The sequence below is a fragment of the Kryptolebias marmoratus genome, linkage group LG5, assembly GCF_001649575.2.
Source record: "Kryptolebias marmoratus isolate JLee-2015 linkage group LG5, ASM164957v2, whole genome shotgun sequence".
Classification (NCBI taxonomy): domain Eukaryota; kingdom Metazoa; phylum Chordata; class Actinopteri; order Cyprinodontiformes; family Rivulidae; genus Kryptolebias; species Kryptolebias marmoratus.
The window spans coordinates 6,027,245-6,044,720 of record NC_051434.1 but is presented as its reverse complement, the minus strand read 5'-3'; the positions used below and the strand labels follow the sequence as shown (position 1 = coordinate 6,044,720).

The 17,476-nt window shown below is 43.0% G+C and overlaps 2 protein-coding genes and 1 long non-coding RNA gene across 4 annotated transcripts in view; 2 read left to right on the top strand and 1 right to left on the bottom strand.

Moving 5' to 3' along the window:
- The first annotated feature begins 1,187 nt into the window (after positions 1–1,187).
- Positions 1,188–7,727, top strand: LOC108238864 (transmembrane protein 268). Of its 2 annotated transcripts, none has more exons than XM_017421228.3 (9): positions 1,188–1,435; positions 4,013–4,121; positions 4,441–4,535; positions 4,639–4,746; positions 5,186–5,338; positions 5,418–5,528; positions 6,018–6,107; positions 6,223–6,441; positions 6,986–7,727. In XM_017421228.3, the coding sequence occupies exons 2-9, from the start codon at positions 4,034–4,036 to the stop codon at positions 7,151–7,153; spliced, it is 1,032 nt and encodes a 343-aa protein (XP_017276717.1). In that variant the 5' UTR covers positions 1,188–1,435; positions 4,013–4,033; the 3' UTR covers positions 7,154–7,727. The 2 variants fall into 2 exon arrangements, with proteins under 2 accessions (XP_017276717.1, XP_024862683.1); XM_025006915.2 differs by lacking the exon at positions 1,188–1,435 and adding an exon at positions 1,543–1,967.
- A 433-nt stretch (positions 7,728–8,160) lies between these two features.
- LOC119617010 lies at positions 8,161–9,354 on the top strand. Its single transcript, XR_005233150.1, has 2 exons — positions 8,161–8,203; positions 8,460–9,354. It is a non-coding gene; the product is annotated as an uncharacterized LOC119617010 (long non-coding RNA).
- A 558-nt stretch (positions 9,355–9,912) lies between these two features.
- prrt1 (proline-rich transmembrane protein 1) overlaps positions 9,913–17,476 on the bottom strand; it is an 8,254-nt gene continuing 690 nt past the window's right edge. The window contains exons 2-4 of the mRNA XM_017425747.3: positions 15,775–16,115; positions 14,508–14,699; positions 9,913–13,899 (exon numbers count right to left, since the gene is read on the bottom strand). Coding sequence (XP_017281236.1) covers positions 13,723–13,899; positions 14,508–14,699; positions 15,775–16,115 — 710 coding nt within the window. The 3' untranslated portion in view covers positions 9,913–13,722. The remainder of the gene's footprint in view (positions 13,900–14,507; positions 14,700–15,774; positions 16,116–17,476) is intronic.

The following is a 17,476-nucleotide window of genomic DNA, read 5'->3' as shown; positions in this document are numbered from 1 at the left end:
TGTCTCCAATAAAGAAAGAAAATGTACGGCATTTTAAAACAAAAGGTTACAGACTGTTACGCAAACGTTTTAACTTCTGACCCCCAAAATATTAATGCCAAATATCCTCAAATATCTTTGGTTGAGCTACAAAAAAGTAAATAAATATCAAACACAAACAGTTTTATATTTTGATACAGAAAATATGCCAGCAGGAATTAGTTTTTGAATTTTAGAGATCATTTCAGGACCTAAAACCTGGTCGGATTTGACCCGAAACCCTGATGTGTTTTTTAAAGCTATTAAAAGGCCGAAGACGTAAATAATTAAAATTTAACATCAGTTTCATTTAAAATGCACATCACTGTTTTGTGCTTAAAGGGTAAATGTGCATATTTAATCCTTTTAGCTGAATAAAAAACCCCTCAAACATCCAGTTTATTGTTAGCATTAAAAACAAGCCGAGTGTTTAAGTTGTGCAGCCATTTAACTGCTGAATTTGTGGTTCTGCTCAGCTCTCGGTTTGTTGTTTTGTTCCTGTTTTTGATCGATACATTCTGCTTTTCTCTGCGAGGTGCTTGGAGAGTTCGCTTCTGTGTGCTCGGCATAATATTTGCGCTCCTGATGTGTGGGGTTCCATTTGTGCCAAAAATATGTTTACGTGTCTAAGTAAGGTGTGTATGTAGCGGGCTGTGTATATGTTAGGTGATGTGTTAGGTGTGTATTGTAACATGCATATGTACTGCGTTGTGTTTATGGGTTAGGGTTGGGTTACCTAATGTGGTTTGCTGAGCAACAGCAATTCTAACTGAAGACTCATCCTCTAATCACGCTATCATTTAAGATATGTGTCTAATATTTGCACTTAACATATCACATCGCATATCACCTATCATATCATTTAATGTACGCCTTACATAAACACGTAAACATATTTTTGGCACAAATGGAACCCCATATAACACGAGGCAACTTGTTGAACTCTTTTTTTTTTTACAGTAAAGCTGCAGCTTTGTTGCCAAATATGACAAAGCGAAGAAAATCAAACTGAAAGAAGCTTCTGTTTTAAAGAGAAATATAGACCCACACGCAAAACCACAAAGACATGAAAGGAATAACTTTAAATTTAAGGCTGAACTGGTTTTCCTGTCAGCCCTGACCTGTAAAAATATGAGTGAATTAATGCTGCTGGACTTCCTGTTTGCACTTCCTGTGTTCAGCCGAGGAGCGTGAACCACATTCCTGCAGTCATGAGGCTGATCTGAGTCACAAGCCGCAGAGCGAGACGGGGAGGATCAAGCTGAACACACTGAGGCGTGAAAATAACTAACAACTGTACGAGAGGCATGCTGCTTTCAAGGAGTCACGTCACTGGTTCTCCTGCTCGCAGCAAGAATGACGAGAGAAGCCAGTCTGACATCCCTGTTGATGGAAGGGACTCTCGGTTGAAGCACAGGTACGTCTTTTATCCTGCTCAAAAATTGCCTTTTTAACTGATCTCACCAGGCCTCATAATAAGACATGTTGTATAAAAATAATAAAATGTGACACATCTTTGTTTGATCAAAAACACAAAGCAGGTAAAGGTGTAAACGTGTCAAATATGAGGCTAAAAGTCGACTCTGCAGGATATGTTTTCAAATTTTCACACCCCACATGTCACCGGATGTTAGAAGATGCTGTCAGGAGATAAGATGTTTTCTGCTCGAGCGCTCAAGACGCAGCTTGAAACGAGACGCAACCCAAACAAGAAGGAGATTAGGAGCTATCTCTGTCTCAGAGAGACATTCCCAAGAAGCGAGGAAGCGAAAACGAAAAGAGACAGCAAACTCCCGAAGCCAGGGCTGGGTCTTTGCACCGCGGCGTTAAAACGCGACTCCTTTCAGACGCAGCGAGGCATGTGATAGAAGAAGAACCAGAAGAAGTCTGCAGGGTTCGACCAGCACAAAGCTGCTGACAGGATCACATGAGAAACAGCAGAGATCCAGGTACTTCTGCCATAAATAAAACCGTTACTGCTGTAAAAAGCTCACAGGACACAAGCGGGGACAGTTTTGTCTTCTGATCTCAACATTTTTAGAAGCCCTAACCTCTGAAAGCAGAAGTCATCTGGTTTCCTACTGTTTGTCTGAATTCTTGCGTGTCAAACAAACATGTTTATGAGCGATAAAAGCCCGTGGCCTCGCCGAGGGGGGCTGCTTTTCAGCGGTTATGGTGGGACCGTGAAATATTCAACCTTTCTGCTTCGGCCTGAAGAGAAGAGCTCAGCAGCAGCAGCTGTGATGTTAAACCGGCTTCTTAAACTTTAACTTTAACACTTTAACCTCTGCCAAGGAGGGTATGTTTTCAGTAACATCTGTCTGTCTGTCCGTCTGTTTCTGTGGAGAAGATTTCTCTAAATTTACGAACAGATTTTCATGAAAAGTGATGAAATTTTGGTGCTGATCCGATCAAACCTTGTGCTCTAACTATGCAATCACGTAACAACAGCCAACACCCCTCAGGTCAAGGGTGATCACGATTAATTTCAAGGCCATGAGGGTCAGAGGTCAACCTCGCAGCTGACCCTGGTGCTCCAACTCTGCAGCAGCGGGATGCAGGAACGTCAAACGGCACAGCTGGACGCCTGACGGGTCAAAGATGATGACCTGTTGATTTCAAGGTTCATGGGGTCAAAGGTCAAGGGTGATCACAGTCGATTTCAAGGTCATTGGGGTCAAAGGTCAAGGTCACAGATCATGTGTTCTAGCTCTAACAGTGTAATGTAGGAACGTCAAACTGCACAGCTGGACGCCTCATGGGTCAAAGATGATGACCTGTTGATTTCAAGGTTCGTGGGGTCAAAGGTTAAAGGTCACCCATTTGTTAAAAACTTGTCTCTGCTCCTACATGTGACCCTTCTGTTTCTGGTTGTTTGTCTGTCTGATCAGTTAAAAACTAAAGAACAGATTTGGATGAAACGTTCAGGAAATGTTGGAGTTGAAACAAAAAAATAACGGATTAAATCTTGTTTCTGATCCAGATTATAATCCAGATCAAACTGTTTGTTAATCCCACTGCAGCCTTGAAGGAGGTCTAAGCTCTCTGAAGGCTTCTAATTTATCCATGAAGTCTTAGTTCAACCTTGCTGGAGATGGTTGCCTTTTTTAGAACAATCATCAAATAGAATTTCAAACCATCTCGTCCACTTTTATTAACAACGATTGGTCACTTATTCAACCAAAGAGTTTTTATATGTGGAAATAAAAAATACACACAAACAGTATCAGAGGATTGATTAAATTAAAATAGATCGTCAACCAAACTAAAAACAGTGTTAACACTGTGTTTTAAGATAATTTTTTACAGTTCTAAAGGCGTGAGAGCATCAGGTCAAATATTGTTCCGATTATTCATGATTTCTGAAGAAATCTCTAAAGAAAGCACAAAAGCTGCTTCCAATGTGTGGGAGTAAATAAACACTCAGGTTTCAGCAGGTTTGTGCTTCTTGTTGCATAACTACATTGAACAAATATGTGTTGTAAGCTGACAGGAGAGAAATATAAGGAATAAAAAAAAGCCATATTTGGGTTTTCCCAAAACTTTCCGATCTGAGCCTCAGTGCAGCCATTTCCACTCCTTATTAGTAACCAGCTCTTTGTGATTTTTACACGTTTCAGCTGTTATTTGCTAGCACTGTCGGGTTTATTTTGAAACAATTTAAAACAAATAACCATTGCTTCAAGCTTTTTTATTTATTTTTTGTGAGGGTTTTGTACAAAAGACGTGACATTCTTTATCGAAAATGTCACATCTGATGTGTAATCCTGAAGCTGTGCTTGAAAACAGATTCCCACGAGTTCTTATTTTTAAGTGTTTTAACAAGCCTTGTTTCCTGTTCTTCGTAGGCGACCTTCCTGTGCGATCATAATGTGCCCATTATTTCCCCTTATTTGAGCTCGACTGTCACATGAGTCAGACGAAGACCGAAACCTTCGTGAAACAGTCATCGAAGCCAGTTCGGATGGCTTTAAAAGTCTTGTCTTCTGCTCAGGGTTTGGTGACCTCAGAGACGATGGAAGACAGGAATGGGGATTGTCCCGTGTTGGAGGAGACTGTGGTGGACCAGCCGTCCAACAACAACAGAACCACCTGGACAAATGGTGAGATGTTGTCTTATTTATGTGTTTATGTCTTCTCAGCCGTCCAGGACGTCCAAAACCCTGCAGGTTTCAAACAGGGAAAACAAAACTGGACTTCTGTTCGTGGTTTCAGGAGGCTTTAATCTGAAAGCTGGAGCGAGCTGAACTCACATGCAAATCACCCCCCACCCCTTCTGTTCTTTGGATGGTTTTAAAGGACATTTATAAGACACAAAAATGTTTCATCCAAAGTCTTCACGGCGCATTCTGAAGGGCTTCAAGTCGTGTTTGAGCCCATTTTCAGCGCCGAACTGATGGCGACCCTCTCCGTCTCCGTCAGGTCAGTGTGTCATGGCGGTGCCGAGCGCGTCGGCCTTCAACCCCACCTTTGATCTGTCGCTGTGTCGCACCAAGCTGGAGAGGAAGGGCTTCGAGGTCAGTGCCAGCCTTTTCTCCCCACCCAGGTGTCCCCTGGCATCCCCAGGTGTCCCCGGGCGTCCCTGCGCCCCATTAATCCGCTTGTCGTTTGTCCCAGCAGGTTCCCGCCGCAGACATGGAGGTTCTTCTGAAAACAGCCCTGGATGTCCCCTCCGTCAGAAGATACTTGGTTCTGAACTCGGGGTTTTTCCACTTCATAATGGCACCGGTATAAACCTCTGTCACAGCTTCTCTGTTCCTTCTCTGTCAGATTTGAATCATTTTCTGTGATTTTTTTAAGCGTTAAAGCCAGTGCAGAATAGACAGAAATGTGTTCCTTTGATGGTTTAAATTTCACCTCACGGGTTTTAGGAGATAAAATACTTTAGGTGATTACTCATCAGAGTAAGGAGCCTGCGTGTTGTAGATCTCTGAAGCTCAGATTCAGGCAGACTGCAGCTCTTATTTCACACTGAAGCTCATTAATTTGCATAAAAACTGTCAGAAAACTGATTCTGCTGCACCTCCTGTTTGTTTAACACCCAAAAATAAAAGAACTCTTTGGCCACAGAAGCATTTAGTGACCATCCTACAGTTTCATAAAGCACGTTACCTTTTACCCCTTTTTACTTCAGAAATGTAATATTTGGTCTTTCTGCGTCCGTCAGGTGATGTATGTGGTGGTATGGTGCGCCGTCTTCTCCACCCTCCACCTCTACATCAGTTTCACTGACTTCTGGATCCTCTGCCTCTCCGTCAGCCTGGTCTCCATCCTCCTCACCACAGCCATCATCTTCATCCTTCACCACACCAACAAGGAGGTTGGTTCCACGCCTCTCTGCAGGTTTTTGTTGGTGGTCCTAGAATCTGCTGGTTTCAAACGGTCGGTTTCTGCTCCAGATCGACGTCAACGTGGACGTGCGGTTGGTGCGGGTCAACGAGGCCATGGCGAAGCACAAGCTGCTGGTCGGCGTGGCCGACTGGGTGAAGAACTGCTCGGGAAACACGCAGGTTCGTGTCCCCGGGGATTAGACCCGGCTTCAGGGAGGCAGAAACGACGTGAGGCGTTTCAGATGAGGCTTTTGGTTTGGTTTTCATGTTCATATGTTCAGAATCATATGTGGAGCGAAGACAGAGAGAGAAAGTCTTAACAGAGTTTGTTTCATAAAGAAACTTTGACTTGAGTTGATTTGAAAGGAAAGAAGTGGCCATTTTGAGCACTGAACCTAAGTTCTGCTCACCATCCTGGGATGGGCTCAGATACACACGTTTAAATCCACTCTTCAGGTCCGTGAATGTAATAATGACAAGTTTGGGTTTGACGTTATATGTCTCCCTCTGTCTCCAGGGGTAGAGCGATTACTGGGTGCACAAGTTTGAACTTATTGTGGATTTCCTCTGATCCACAGCGTCACAACTAGACGTACGGATTCAGTCATCGAAGAACCCAAATTCATGCCAATAATGAGTGTGTGTGTAAAACGTCCTGTGTCTCTGCAGTTGTTCTTTGTGTACTGGGACATGTCCCGCTGTCTGAGGACACTGACTGAGACTTTAGAGGAGAGCTGCTTCATGACGCCTGAAACTCAGGTGAGACTCGAGTCCCTCCTGTCCCTCAGTTTGGTTTTTTTAGAGGCTCAGACCCACCTGTTAGCCCGCTGGTTGAGCTTCGCACCAAACGGCTCAAATCCTCGACTTTCACCAGGACAAACTGAGGAGCAGGATGTCCCGCCTCGTCCTGGTGTCCGAGGCTCGTCCTGCTGACCCCGAGGCCGTCGATGGCAGGGGGTCAGACGCCGAACAAGACCCAGACGAGAACAGGCCTCTGCTGAGAAACGAGGACGCAGCAGCGTCCATCCGGCCAGGGGGCGCTAAAGTCACCACCAGCCTGAGCCTCGTCCCTGAAGCGTCTTTATCTGCTCAGGTGAGTCGATACGGACCTAAATAAAACCTCTAAAACATGGAGCAAGACCAGATAAAACCAACCAGACATGAAGGTTTGATTGGATGGAATGCAAAACAACATTTATCTTACAATTTACAGGAGATATGCAGATAAAAGAAAGAACATTTACATTTCTGACATGTTCAAGAAGGTAGAAAATACTGTTTTCTGTTTGCAACAGAACAAACAAATCTAATCAACAAGGAGTCTTTATTTAATTATTAATAATAATAATAACATAATAATAATAATAATAATAAAGAGGTGTCTTTAAAAGCAGATCACCTTATTAATCTTTAAATAACTCTTTAATTAACTTAAAAAACATCTGCGTATCAAAAACAGGAGGCCAGCTGTAGGACTTATTTCACATAAGATGCTAGAGTTTGTATCATTCATTCGTTTATGTTGTTTATTAAGCTGTTTACACATAAACACAAAGCAGAAACTGGTAAACAACCCAACAAACAGTACGTTTACCAACAACAACAGAAACTTTTAAACGGGTTTGTCTTTGCGCCAGGCTAAAGCGCACCAGCTGCTGATGACGTACAGCGCCGTTTACGTGAAGCTGCTGATGTCCGAGAGGCTGTCGGGGCCGTCCAACCACCGGCTGCGGCGCCGCAGGAACCACTGCGCCACCGGGCCCATCTGCCTCTGCCAGTACACCAAAAACAAAACCCTCCAGTGACCAACCAACAGCTCGGAGAAGGAAACAAACAAACAAACAAACAAACAGACACGTGTGAGCGTTTGTCTCTGGACTCAGAGTGGACGGAAGATGATCCGACTGACCGAAGGACCCTTTGGACCTTAAAACCGTCTACAGGCAGCTGATTTTCTGCCAGTTTGGACCAGCTGGATGCTGACAATCCGCCTCCATCAGGATGGACTGCTGTTTCAATTATTTGTACATTGTTTTGTCTGGGCTGAAGGCAGTGCTAAAAAACACATTTAGACGAGCTTCTGCTTCACCGGCTTATTTTCACTACAAATATACTGTAGCTCCATTTCTCTGGCAGCTGTAACCATAAAGACTGTTCGCCTTTAAACGTTGTGTTACTGTAGTTTGAAAAAAGCGTCAAAAACTGATAAGAAATGACACAATGTGCTGTGTCTCAAAATACAAAGTAGTACAATATCATATGATGCATTAGTCACTTTTTAAAATACTCTGGTTTGTAAAGTCAACGAGAACAGCTCACGTGTCGAGAACTACATCAGTTTTATGTTTAAAGTTCATTAAAGTTTATTAAAGAGCCAGATCTCTGGTCTCTTTTCTTTCAAGGACAAGTTGAAACCAACAAACTTGGCCTCCCGAACAGAAACGTCTTTTAGTTTTCAGCTTGAAGCTTTTTGTCTCATTTCCAAAGTTTGTGAGTTTTTCTGAAACAATCTGAACGTACCGAGGTCCAGACTCTAAATCACATATCTGTGTTTGATCGTTTTACTTCATAACGTACAACGATTCGAACTTGTAAAGTGATCAGCCTCAGAGATGAGCTTTGCTGCTCCTCCTCATCGAAAGGAGCCGGCTGAGGTGGCTCCCTTTGGAGGTTTTCCGGGCATGTCCCACTGGGAAGAGACCCAGAACTCCCTGGAGGGATTCTGTATCCTCTCTGGACTGGGAACGCCTTGGGCTCCTCCAGGAGGAGCTGGAGAGGGAGGTCTGGGTTTCCCTCCTGGACCTGCTGCCTCCCCGACCCGACCACAGAGAAGATGGATGGATGGACATTATAACGTAAGGAATTATATTATTTAAAAAGTCTCTTATTTTGTAGTTTTTTTGGTACTACAAAGAACAGTTACATACTAAAAACACATTGTTTGAAGTATTCCCAAAAAAGAATGAATTATGAAACCAAAAAATACATACGTGTTTTATATTTACCTCTAATAATATTACACAGACTATAGAGTAATTACAAAGTAAAAACACTGTGAAGTCCAGGAATTTTACTTGTCGGTTTTTCCACTTCTTTCACCTTTTTTGGAAGGATTACCAAGTAAAACAGAATAGAACAGTAAAAGACAGGAAGTGAGTCATGTTCCAAACCACCTCAGTCCTGAAACGTCCCCGGCCTTCGGCGAGCGTCGGTCCTGATGCCTCGGTCGGCATGGCAGCAGGATGACACAAACCCACAGCGAGGCAGCCTCGAGAAGCCGTTGCCATGTGCTGGAGGTCGGGTTAAACCATCTCGGAGACGCCGCCGCCGCTCCTCGGGAGGCTAAACGGCCATCTGCGCTCGTCCAGAAACCTGGCTGCCTCTGCTCCCCCGCCTTCCCTCCCACCTGTTTCCTGTTGGAGGTCAACCAGCTCCTCGCTTTTATGAAAGCCAGAGAAGGAAAGCTACAGCTCGGCTCGCTCAGCAGCTCATTGTTTCTCCGCAGACACTTTGTTATGTTGTAACCCTAACCTCGGCTTTGTTTTCATTGGATCATCAGGAGTTTTGGTATTTTAGTTACTGATTCATGTTCTTGTTTTATCTGTATGCTGTCAGTGTCATCAGAAGTCCTCCATAGTCCTCATTTCCGGCTCTTTGCATACCACCTGTTTTCCGTTAGTAATCAGCACACCTGTTTTCATTCGGTAATTTACCTCTTTCAGTAGTTTTTGTGTGTGACCCATGCTCCTACCTTGTTCTGCTGTTCTCAGTAGCTTTATGCTTTATTTATTTTGTATAATAACAACAATAATCAGCACCTTTAATACCTTTAGGTCCTGCTGAACCTGGGCAAAAACCGGAGTTCAGATCACCTGTCCGATATAAGGCAAAAAAAATCAGTTCATTAGGCAAATTTTCTTGTGTTTTTAGTTGTTGGTGTACAGAACTTTGGTCAACTGCATTGTTTTTAAAGTGCTTTACAAATAAAACTGTTATTTTCATTTAATTTTTGGCTCTAAATCAATTTCAGCTGGTCAAATGCAATATAAAATAAATATGGTTATAAAACCTTTTGGGTTTTGCGATTAAAATGAGTGGCAAGAAAAAAATGATCTTTTCATGAAACATAAAACATCATTTGTGTTAGCCTGCTGGTTTTAATTTATGCTGCAGGCATCTGAACACAAGGCAAATGATAGTTTTTATCCAAAAAAGATCTTGTGAACCAAATTTAATCAAAATTCATGAGTCTAACTGTGATAAAAACGACAATGACGGAGCTGATTTGTGGCGTTCTGGCTTTAATTCGGCGTGGCTTGAGGTGGTGTAATTATCATTTTGTGGAGCAGAATAATCAGCAGCTGCCAAACGAATACCCACAAGACCTCGTTTGATTAAACAGAAGATTGTGAGAGCTTCTGTGGATCGTTTTCTGACAGAGAGAGTGGAGAGGAAGGAAAACAGGGCAACTATAAATAGCATCTTGATGATGAGGGGGAGAAGAGATGCCACGGAGGCTGAGCGAGGATGGAGAGCTGCAAATGAAACCGTTCTTTCACCAAAGTGTCGTTCACAAACCAGAGGTATTCCTTTATTCATTACTCAAACAACTGAGTTCAGAAACAACCAATGCATGTAACACAGCCAAGAGCATGAGAAGAATAAACCCCAAAATGGACACAGGTTTGGCTCTTTGAATAAGCAACCTTTCTGACGTACAAGCTGGTAACAAACTGTAAAAAACGAAATAAAGAGTCAGGAAAGCACACAGAGATGTGGAGCCTAATGTCACATGACAGGAGTTTCTATATTCAGCAAACACACTTTCACTGCCTGAGCTTTCTGTACAATAATAAGAATAATACCAAACAGCACTGTGCCTCATTTACGCTTTAACACTGAATATCACCGCCTGCATAACGACAGGGCCTGTATTTATCACACAGAAAAACAGGGAAAAATGAGCTTTCCGTGTTAAAGTTAGCTTTTACACCCATTTAATAACATAAATAAATAAGGTACGTGTTTGACACTTTTAGAGGTATATTTCATTTTGCTTTTTTGCAGAATTAAACAAAATTAATACCGCTTTTGTGTAAACATGTAGCTGCAGCCGTTAGCTTAGCAACAGTGAGCCTAAAGATACATAAAATATAGCTGCTAGCTCCTCAAAAAATCACTAATGAGGATTAAATATATATATTTTTTTTTAATATTTACAAAGCATAAAAAGGAATTTTGAGGTGCTAGAAGGCAAATTTTGAGTTAGCGTAGCCGTTTCCCACATCTTCAGTCTTTAAGTTAGCTATGTTTAGCTAATAGCTAAGCTAACATTGAGGTCAACACTGAACGTAATGGTACATTTATGATTTTTGTGAACAGAAAACAAACATTTGAGAAAAGTAACATTCAATAAAACTCATAAATGCCAACAACTTAGAAAAACAGATGGATAATTTTAGAATAACTGGAAAATAAATTTAAAATGATGTCTTTGGGGTTTTATTTCGAAACATAATTTAATAAATTTGTAATCTCAAGGCTTGAAAATTTCTGTAAAACTTTGGGGTTAGAAGTTAAGATGCTAAGATAATAATAGTTATTTTAGTTTTCCCATTTTTGTAACTTGTTTGTTAGCATGCTAAACCGTTAGCTTGTTCAACCATTAGCTTGCTAAACAGTTAGCTTCGGTAAACAGTAGTTTGTGGTTAGAGTTTTAGTTGGTTAAAACTATAGAGCACCTGTTGTTATACTGTATAAAGTTTATCATATAACATTTATATATTTTTAAGTTTTATGCTCTAACTGAATTTTTTTTAATTTAACCACATTTTGTGCACATGAAGAATTTCCATGTCACAATCAGGTAACATGCTTCAGATTAAATTAAAAAAATGTTAAAATAAAGCACAATATGATTCACTTTTATTCTGCTTTTTAGGCACATAAATCTTTTGTAAAACAGGAACAAGTTGCTGGGTCGGGACCAACATCTGTTTATATCGGTATTCCCTAAAACACAAAACTGAAGCCCAGCTTTTTGTTTGGTGTATATTTTTTAATTTCCTCTGGCTGTTTGAATTAATATAACCTTGAGGGAATAAAAAATAAACATTATTTTGATCAACTAGGAGTCAAAGTTAAAATTAAATACAAAAATGTCATGTCTTGAATAAAACAGGTCCCATTTGAAGACATAGGTCTCAGAAAGTCAAGAATAATAATGGTTAAAAAAAATAAAAAATAAATAAATTTTTAATTTATAAAGTGATTTGTGACAGGAGCACAGGAACCCACGTTCTGAGTCATATATTGTTAAAAATACTGAATGTTAATCATCACAAATAATAAAATACAGTAACTTTGATTTACTATAAGCAGCTGCAGCTTCTTTTAAACACACATTTCTCAAAAAACATTATTTTAGAATCGAAGCTCACCTTTAAAACCTATGTCGCAGAAAGATACTCTATATTTATTAAACCTTCGTCTCTGAATACTAAACGTCGGCCCAGATTGATTGAACATAACACATACGCATTTATAATACCGTTAACAGCAAACTATCACATATATCGTTTAGTTTTATGTTCACTGTCAACGAAACCTAATTTTCTTTATATATATTTTTTAAGATCTTCACCGAATGGACCAGCAGAGGAAAGGATGGAGCGGCGGAGAAACGGGGTCAATAATTTGTGGCTCAACGAGAGGAGAAAGTTTTCAAACCGCAGAAAGTGCTACAAAACAGGACAGGAATTCAATTTTTTTTCCTCTCCAGCAAGAAATATTTCATCACCTCTGAAACTTTAGACAACAAACTTAGCACAGAAAGTAAGAAAATCTGTGTTTGATTGATTATTTCTTTCACTGCTCCTCGGCGATTAATCCTTTTCCTGTAGGAACGCCTGTTCGTTTCCCCTTAAATGGCGCCGCAGTTCGGAAAATAGGTTAGTGGGTTGAGCAAACAGCTTATTCTGCCATTGATGCTTGTTTGGTGTCGATTATTTGATCAGATGATTAAAGAAATAAAACATACTGGCAGCTTAACAGTTTGTTCAACAAACAGGAGAATCGGTAGCATGCGGAAGAACCATACACAGCCACAGCAGCCGCTTCTCCTCATTCCCCAACTAGCATTTGTCGCAAATCAGCCGATGGGATTTTGCGGGTCACTCCGGGATGAGGAGCACGCCAAGTCAGCGCCATTTAAGGGGAAATAAACGACGACATAATTTTTTTTTTTTTTTTTGCCAAGAAGCGTAGAAGAAACAATCAACCGAACACGAATTTCCTCAGTCGCTGCTGTAACTTTACAGCCCAGTCCCTGTTAACGACAACAGCACAGCTGCTGTTCAGAGCTACATCGTGGAAACCAGACGCGCACATCTATTCCTAATATTCAAGACAAAATGGATGACATGCAGGGTTATGTTGCCTCAGAGTCTACAGCTGCACTGAAAAAAGAAACAGCCACAAAAAACAAAACAACTAATGCCTAAAGATGAACACTTCACGTCCTCCTTTCTCCTTTTGATTGACACCCTTAAAAAATAAAAAATACCGTAACACTAAGTCATTAAAACTTTACAAATCGTTCCCGCCGACAGGTTTATATTCACTCACCATGCACTCTAATATCTATAAACGTGTCATTTTATCTGGTTACTACAAAGTGCAAAAATGATCATCACAACTTTAAGCCAATTCAGAGCATCAGATAGCTGCAATAAATCACTATAAGTTACAGCAGACAAAGCCAATGCAAGGGCAGATATATAGATTAATAAATAACGGAATATAAATAAGTCGTCAAATATACCATTTATAAATTATATGTCACCGAAACCAGCTAGGATGTGATGCGCTAAATCTAAAAGAAATACCCAGTTTGCTGATAACAGACATTCACTTGACTGTCTCTATTTGGTATGTTAAAGATGGTTACCGATCATCGAACACGCCACCCGGCGAACCGACGCCGTTCACGCGCAGCGGGGCCTCAGCTTCTGGGAACAAAAACAGACTGCTTCCTGACTAAAAACGTGCGTTCGATAATAAAAAAAACCGTCCGGAACGCAGAGTTTTTGTGGATTTTCGGTTTTTATTTTTTCTAAAAACATTTAAACGAGAGCTCTATCTTTTCACCCGGCTACGTCGTTGAAGGGCTGCGTGAATTAATGAGAGCCGAATGAATTATTGACACCAGGAGGTTTGTAAACATGAAGCTGCCGCCTGGCGCTTTGATGCTCAAACCTCGGCTGCGTTTCCTTATTTTTGGTCACTGGTGGGCGTTTGACGGGAAGCCGGTTTTGGTTCTGAACTGTTTCCTCCACCGGACGGTTGAGCTGGAAAACCCCCCTCGGAGGACCGGTTAGGGCTCCCAGTCGTCGTCGTGATGCTGCGAGGCGATGATGACGACCACGGTGAGGATGGTGCACAGCACGATGGAGGCGATGCCGACCGCCAGGCTGATGAAGGAGAAGTTGCGGGCCTCGCGGGAGGCTATCTCCGCCGTCACCATGTCCCCTCTGGCGATGGCCGTGCGCACCTGAGGGACAGAGCAGAGAGAGGGGTTACGCAACGAGGGGGGGTCGAACAGGCGGCGCTGCAGCTCAGGCCGCGGGTCGGCGTCCCGTCGGCTCGGCTCAGCTCACAGCCGGCTGAGCAGCCAGGGGCCAGAATCCATCCTGTTGGTGCGGTTACGTAACATCAGGCGCCCTGCAGCGTGAGCGCCGACACGTGTGACACGTCTGACACGTGTGGCATCACAGAAACAACAACGTGTTCAACAAACCACGAAGAAGAATTAAAGGCCTGGCTTCCCCTGGACTGAAAATCACGAGATGTCACGCTCAGAGCTACTACTATACCAAAATCTACTCCAACATCTGTAAAATGGAGTTATTTGTCTGTTTGCTGCGGCGGCCATATTAAACCATGCTGGAGACTGGCTCATCACATATTTATATAACAGTTTGTCTCATCTGCATCTGCTGCTTAAACTCTTAGATAATCTAAAGTCTTCAGCCTGTAACGTTTATATTCTTACTGCATCTCTGCCGTTTACCCGTCAAACGTTTAAAGCACAATTCGACGCGGCGCGGTGCTACGCGGCAGGTCGGATCCGTTTCTGGGAGATAAAAATCCAGAAGTGACCTGCACGGCTTTGATGATGGCGATGATGCCCGTGGGCCAGAAGCAGCAGACGGTGGTGAGCACGGCGATGGGCAGGTAGTCGTGCGGCGGCCGACGGTCCATCAGGGTGATGCTGGGCGGCATTTGGAGGGGGTGAATCTGGCCTGGGGGGATCCCTGGGTGAGCTCCTGCAGCCGGCATGTAGGGCTGACCCTGAGGCGACAGACAGGAAACGGACGGCTTTTTAAAAAAAAACCACAACATTTTCATGACAAACGCTGAAAGGAAGGAAGCAGAAACCCAGAGAGACGAGCAGCAAAGGCTGCTGGGATTACAGGTGAGACGGGTGAGACGGACGGAAACAGGTGAGACGGGTGAGACGTCTCAGAAGTCTCTCCTCGAGTGGGGCCGTCTGCTCCGACTTTTAGAAAAATATTTAACTTTATTAGCAAAAACGTTCCCGACAGAAATCCAATAAAATCTCTTCTGTTCCTTCAACAGATTGAGCGCACATTTAGCTTTTAGCTACCAGTTTGTTCCTTTTAGCTTACAGCTATTGTTCAGCTGATTTTAACCTTTTAGCTACTTTTTCTTTTGCTAATTCTAGCCTTTACCAAAGGCTAAAGTTTTGCCAATTATTTTATGATTTTGCTGATTTAGCTTCTAGCTACAATTTAGTTAATTATTGCCTTTAGCTACTCTTTTGCTCATTTTAGCTTTTAGCTAAAGCTATTCTTTTAACTATGATGCTGCTAATTTCAGCTCTTAGCTACTGTTGAGCTAATTTCAGAGTTTAGCTACAATTTTGCTCAAACTTCTAACGATGATTTTTCTCATTGTAGCTTTTCACTACAGTCTCACTGTTTTAGCCTTTAGCTACTGTTTGGCTAAGTTTTACCTATGGGTTTGTGAGTTTTAGCCTGTCAGTATTTTTACTTTTAGTTTTTACTTTTTAGCAGTCATTCAGCAATTATTAAGCAGTCAGTCAGCAGGTCTCAGGTACAAACAGGAAGTCTGCTCAGATTTTTAGGATTAACTTCCTGTTTCCTCGTCTCTCCCGTCAGCCTCAAACTGTTCCTGAAAAGTCCGACAGTTTGAGCTTCAACCACAGGAAGTCCTCCATGATTACATCCTGTTAATCACCGAACAGCTGGAGGAAGAACTTTTCTCTGAAAATAAACAACCTTCCGTCTGTTTTCACTCGTTATAAAACCTAATTAATAAAAATCCGGATTTATCGTCCCGGAGCGTCCGAACGGGAATTCTGCTGCCGGCGTTTCTGACTCACCGATGCCATGGGATAGACGGGGACGTAGGCGGTGCAGGGCTGCAGCTGCAGGGGGTAGCCCGGGTGGATGTACCCCACGGGCGGGTGCGGCACGGTGCCCCCGGGGCCCTGGGTCTGGATGGTGTAGCCCTGCGGGGCCCCGGGAGGCCCCAGGGGCCCGCAGTTGAACTGGGTCTCCTGAAGGTAGCCCTCGGAGCCGGGCGGAGGAGGCGGAGCCGGGTAGCTGGGCTGGGCCCCCGGGCCGGGCGGCACGCTGGGATGCTGCGGCGCGTTGGGGTCCGGGGGCCCCGGCAGGTACGGAGGCGGCTGCATCATGGTCTGACGGCCAGAGTCGTCGAGTCCTGAGGGAGGAAGAAAATAAAGGCTCTGAAGGAGGAACCACTCTCAGCTACTACCACCTTAAATCCTCAGAGTCTGTAAAATGAACGTTACAGACGATTCTGGGACTGAGGCCAGTTAGCTGTGGCGGCCATCTTGTATTGTGATTCCTGTTAATTATTCTCATCAAAAAACATCCACAGAGCCGGAGATCGTCCACCAGCCGAGTCTCTCCTGAGGAGGATGATGAAAAGGATGATGATGATGATGATGATGATGATGATGATGATGAGGATGGACGTCTCTAACAAAGAGGATGAAGGAGGAATAAAAAAGGTTTATTATCGGTTAGAAATGTGGTATTTCCACCGTCTGCCTCGTCACACCTGTGTCCCCTTTGTGTTCGACAAACAGAAAATCACTGATGGAGGAGGAGGAGGAGGAGCAGGAGGAGGAGGAGGAGATAATACGCTCCGACAGCAACATGAGGAAGAGGAGGGGGAAGAATAACACAATGACAGAGGTGGACGTGGCAGGACAAGAGACAGACGAGGAGCTGAGCAAAGACGGCTTTATGTAACAAGTCTTCGAGCAGGAAGTGGACCAGAAACAAGACAGGGACAAGAAGGACAGAGTGAGAGACAGGGACAGGAGGGACAGATTCGGAGATAGGGACAGGAAGGACAGGATGAGAGACAGGGACAGGAAGGACAGGGTGAGAGACAGGGACAAGAGGGACAGAGTCAGACAAAGGGACGGGAAGGACAGGGTGAGAGACATTTGTTACATGTACTTTTTAGCTTGTTTGCTTTTTTCTAGCCACTGTTTAATACTTTTAGCTTCTAGCTACAGTTTTGCTACCTTTTTTCTACAGTTAGCATTTAGCTAGCCTTCTTCTATTTTTAGCTTTTAGCTAGCATTTTGCTACTTTTAGCTGTAGCAGCTCCATGAGAGCGTCTCACAGAGTTTAACATGACGCTCAGGAACCACAGAGGAGTTTTTAACAGAATCTTTTTTCCTGATTTAAAATAAAAAAACCAAACAAAACATTAAATTTAATAAAGTTTTTCTTTAAACTTTATTAAATTCATGATTTCTGACAAACAGAACCTGCTGTACTCTGGAGGTGTTTGTTCATCAGCATCAGCCTTTATATTTATTTATTTAGAGGCTCGTGCCTGAAAGGAAAGCTGAGACAGGTTTTATTCTCATTCATGTGAATTATTAAAAGGCGCGTGCACGCGCACACCGACACATCAAAGCGTCTGGAGAGGCGCGGGCGAAGAATGAGAGATAAACGCGAGGAGAAAACTTGGATTTGGTGGAGTTGAAGGCTGTTGAAGGCTGCGGGCTGACTGCGCCTCTTTCAGCGGACTGAAGGTGG

Bases quoted from the DNA above. Each gene is read 5' to 3' on its own strand.
- LOC108238864 (XM_017421228.3), top strand. From the start codon at position 4,034: ATGGAAGACAGGAATGGGGATTGTCCCGTGTTGGAGGAGACTGTGGTG. The intron at 5,339-5,417 runs GTTGGTTCCACG...TTTCTGCTCCAG, and splicing joins TTCACCACACCAACAAGGAG to ATCGACGTCAACGTGGACGT. The intron at 5,529-6,017 runs GTTCGTGTCCCC...GTGTCTCTGCAG, and splicing joins ACTGCTCGGGAAACACGCAG to TTGTTCTTTGTGTACTGGGA.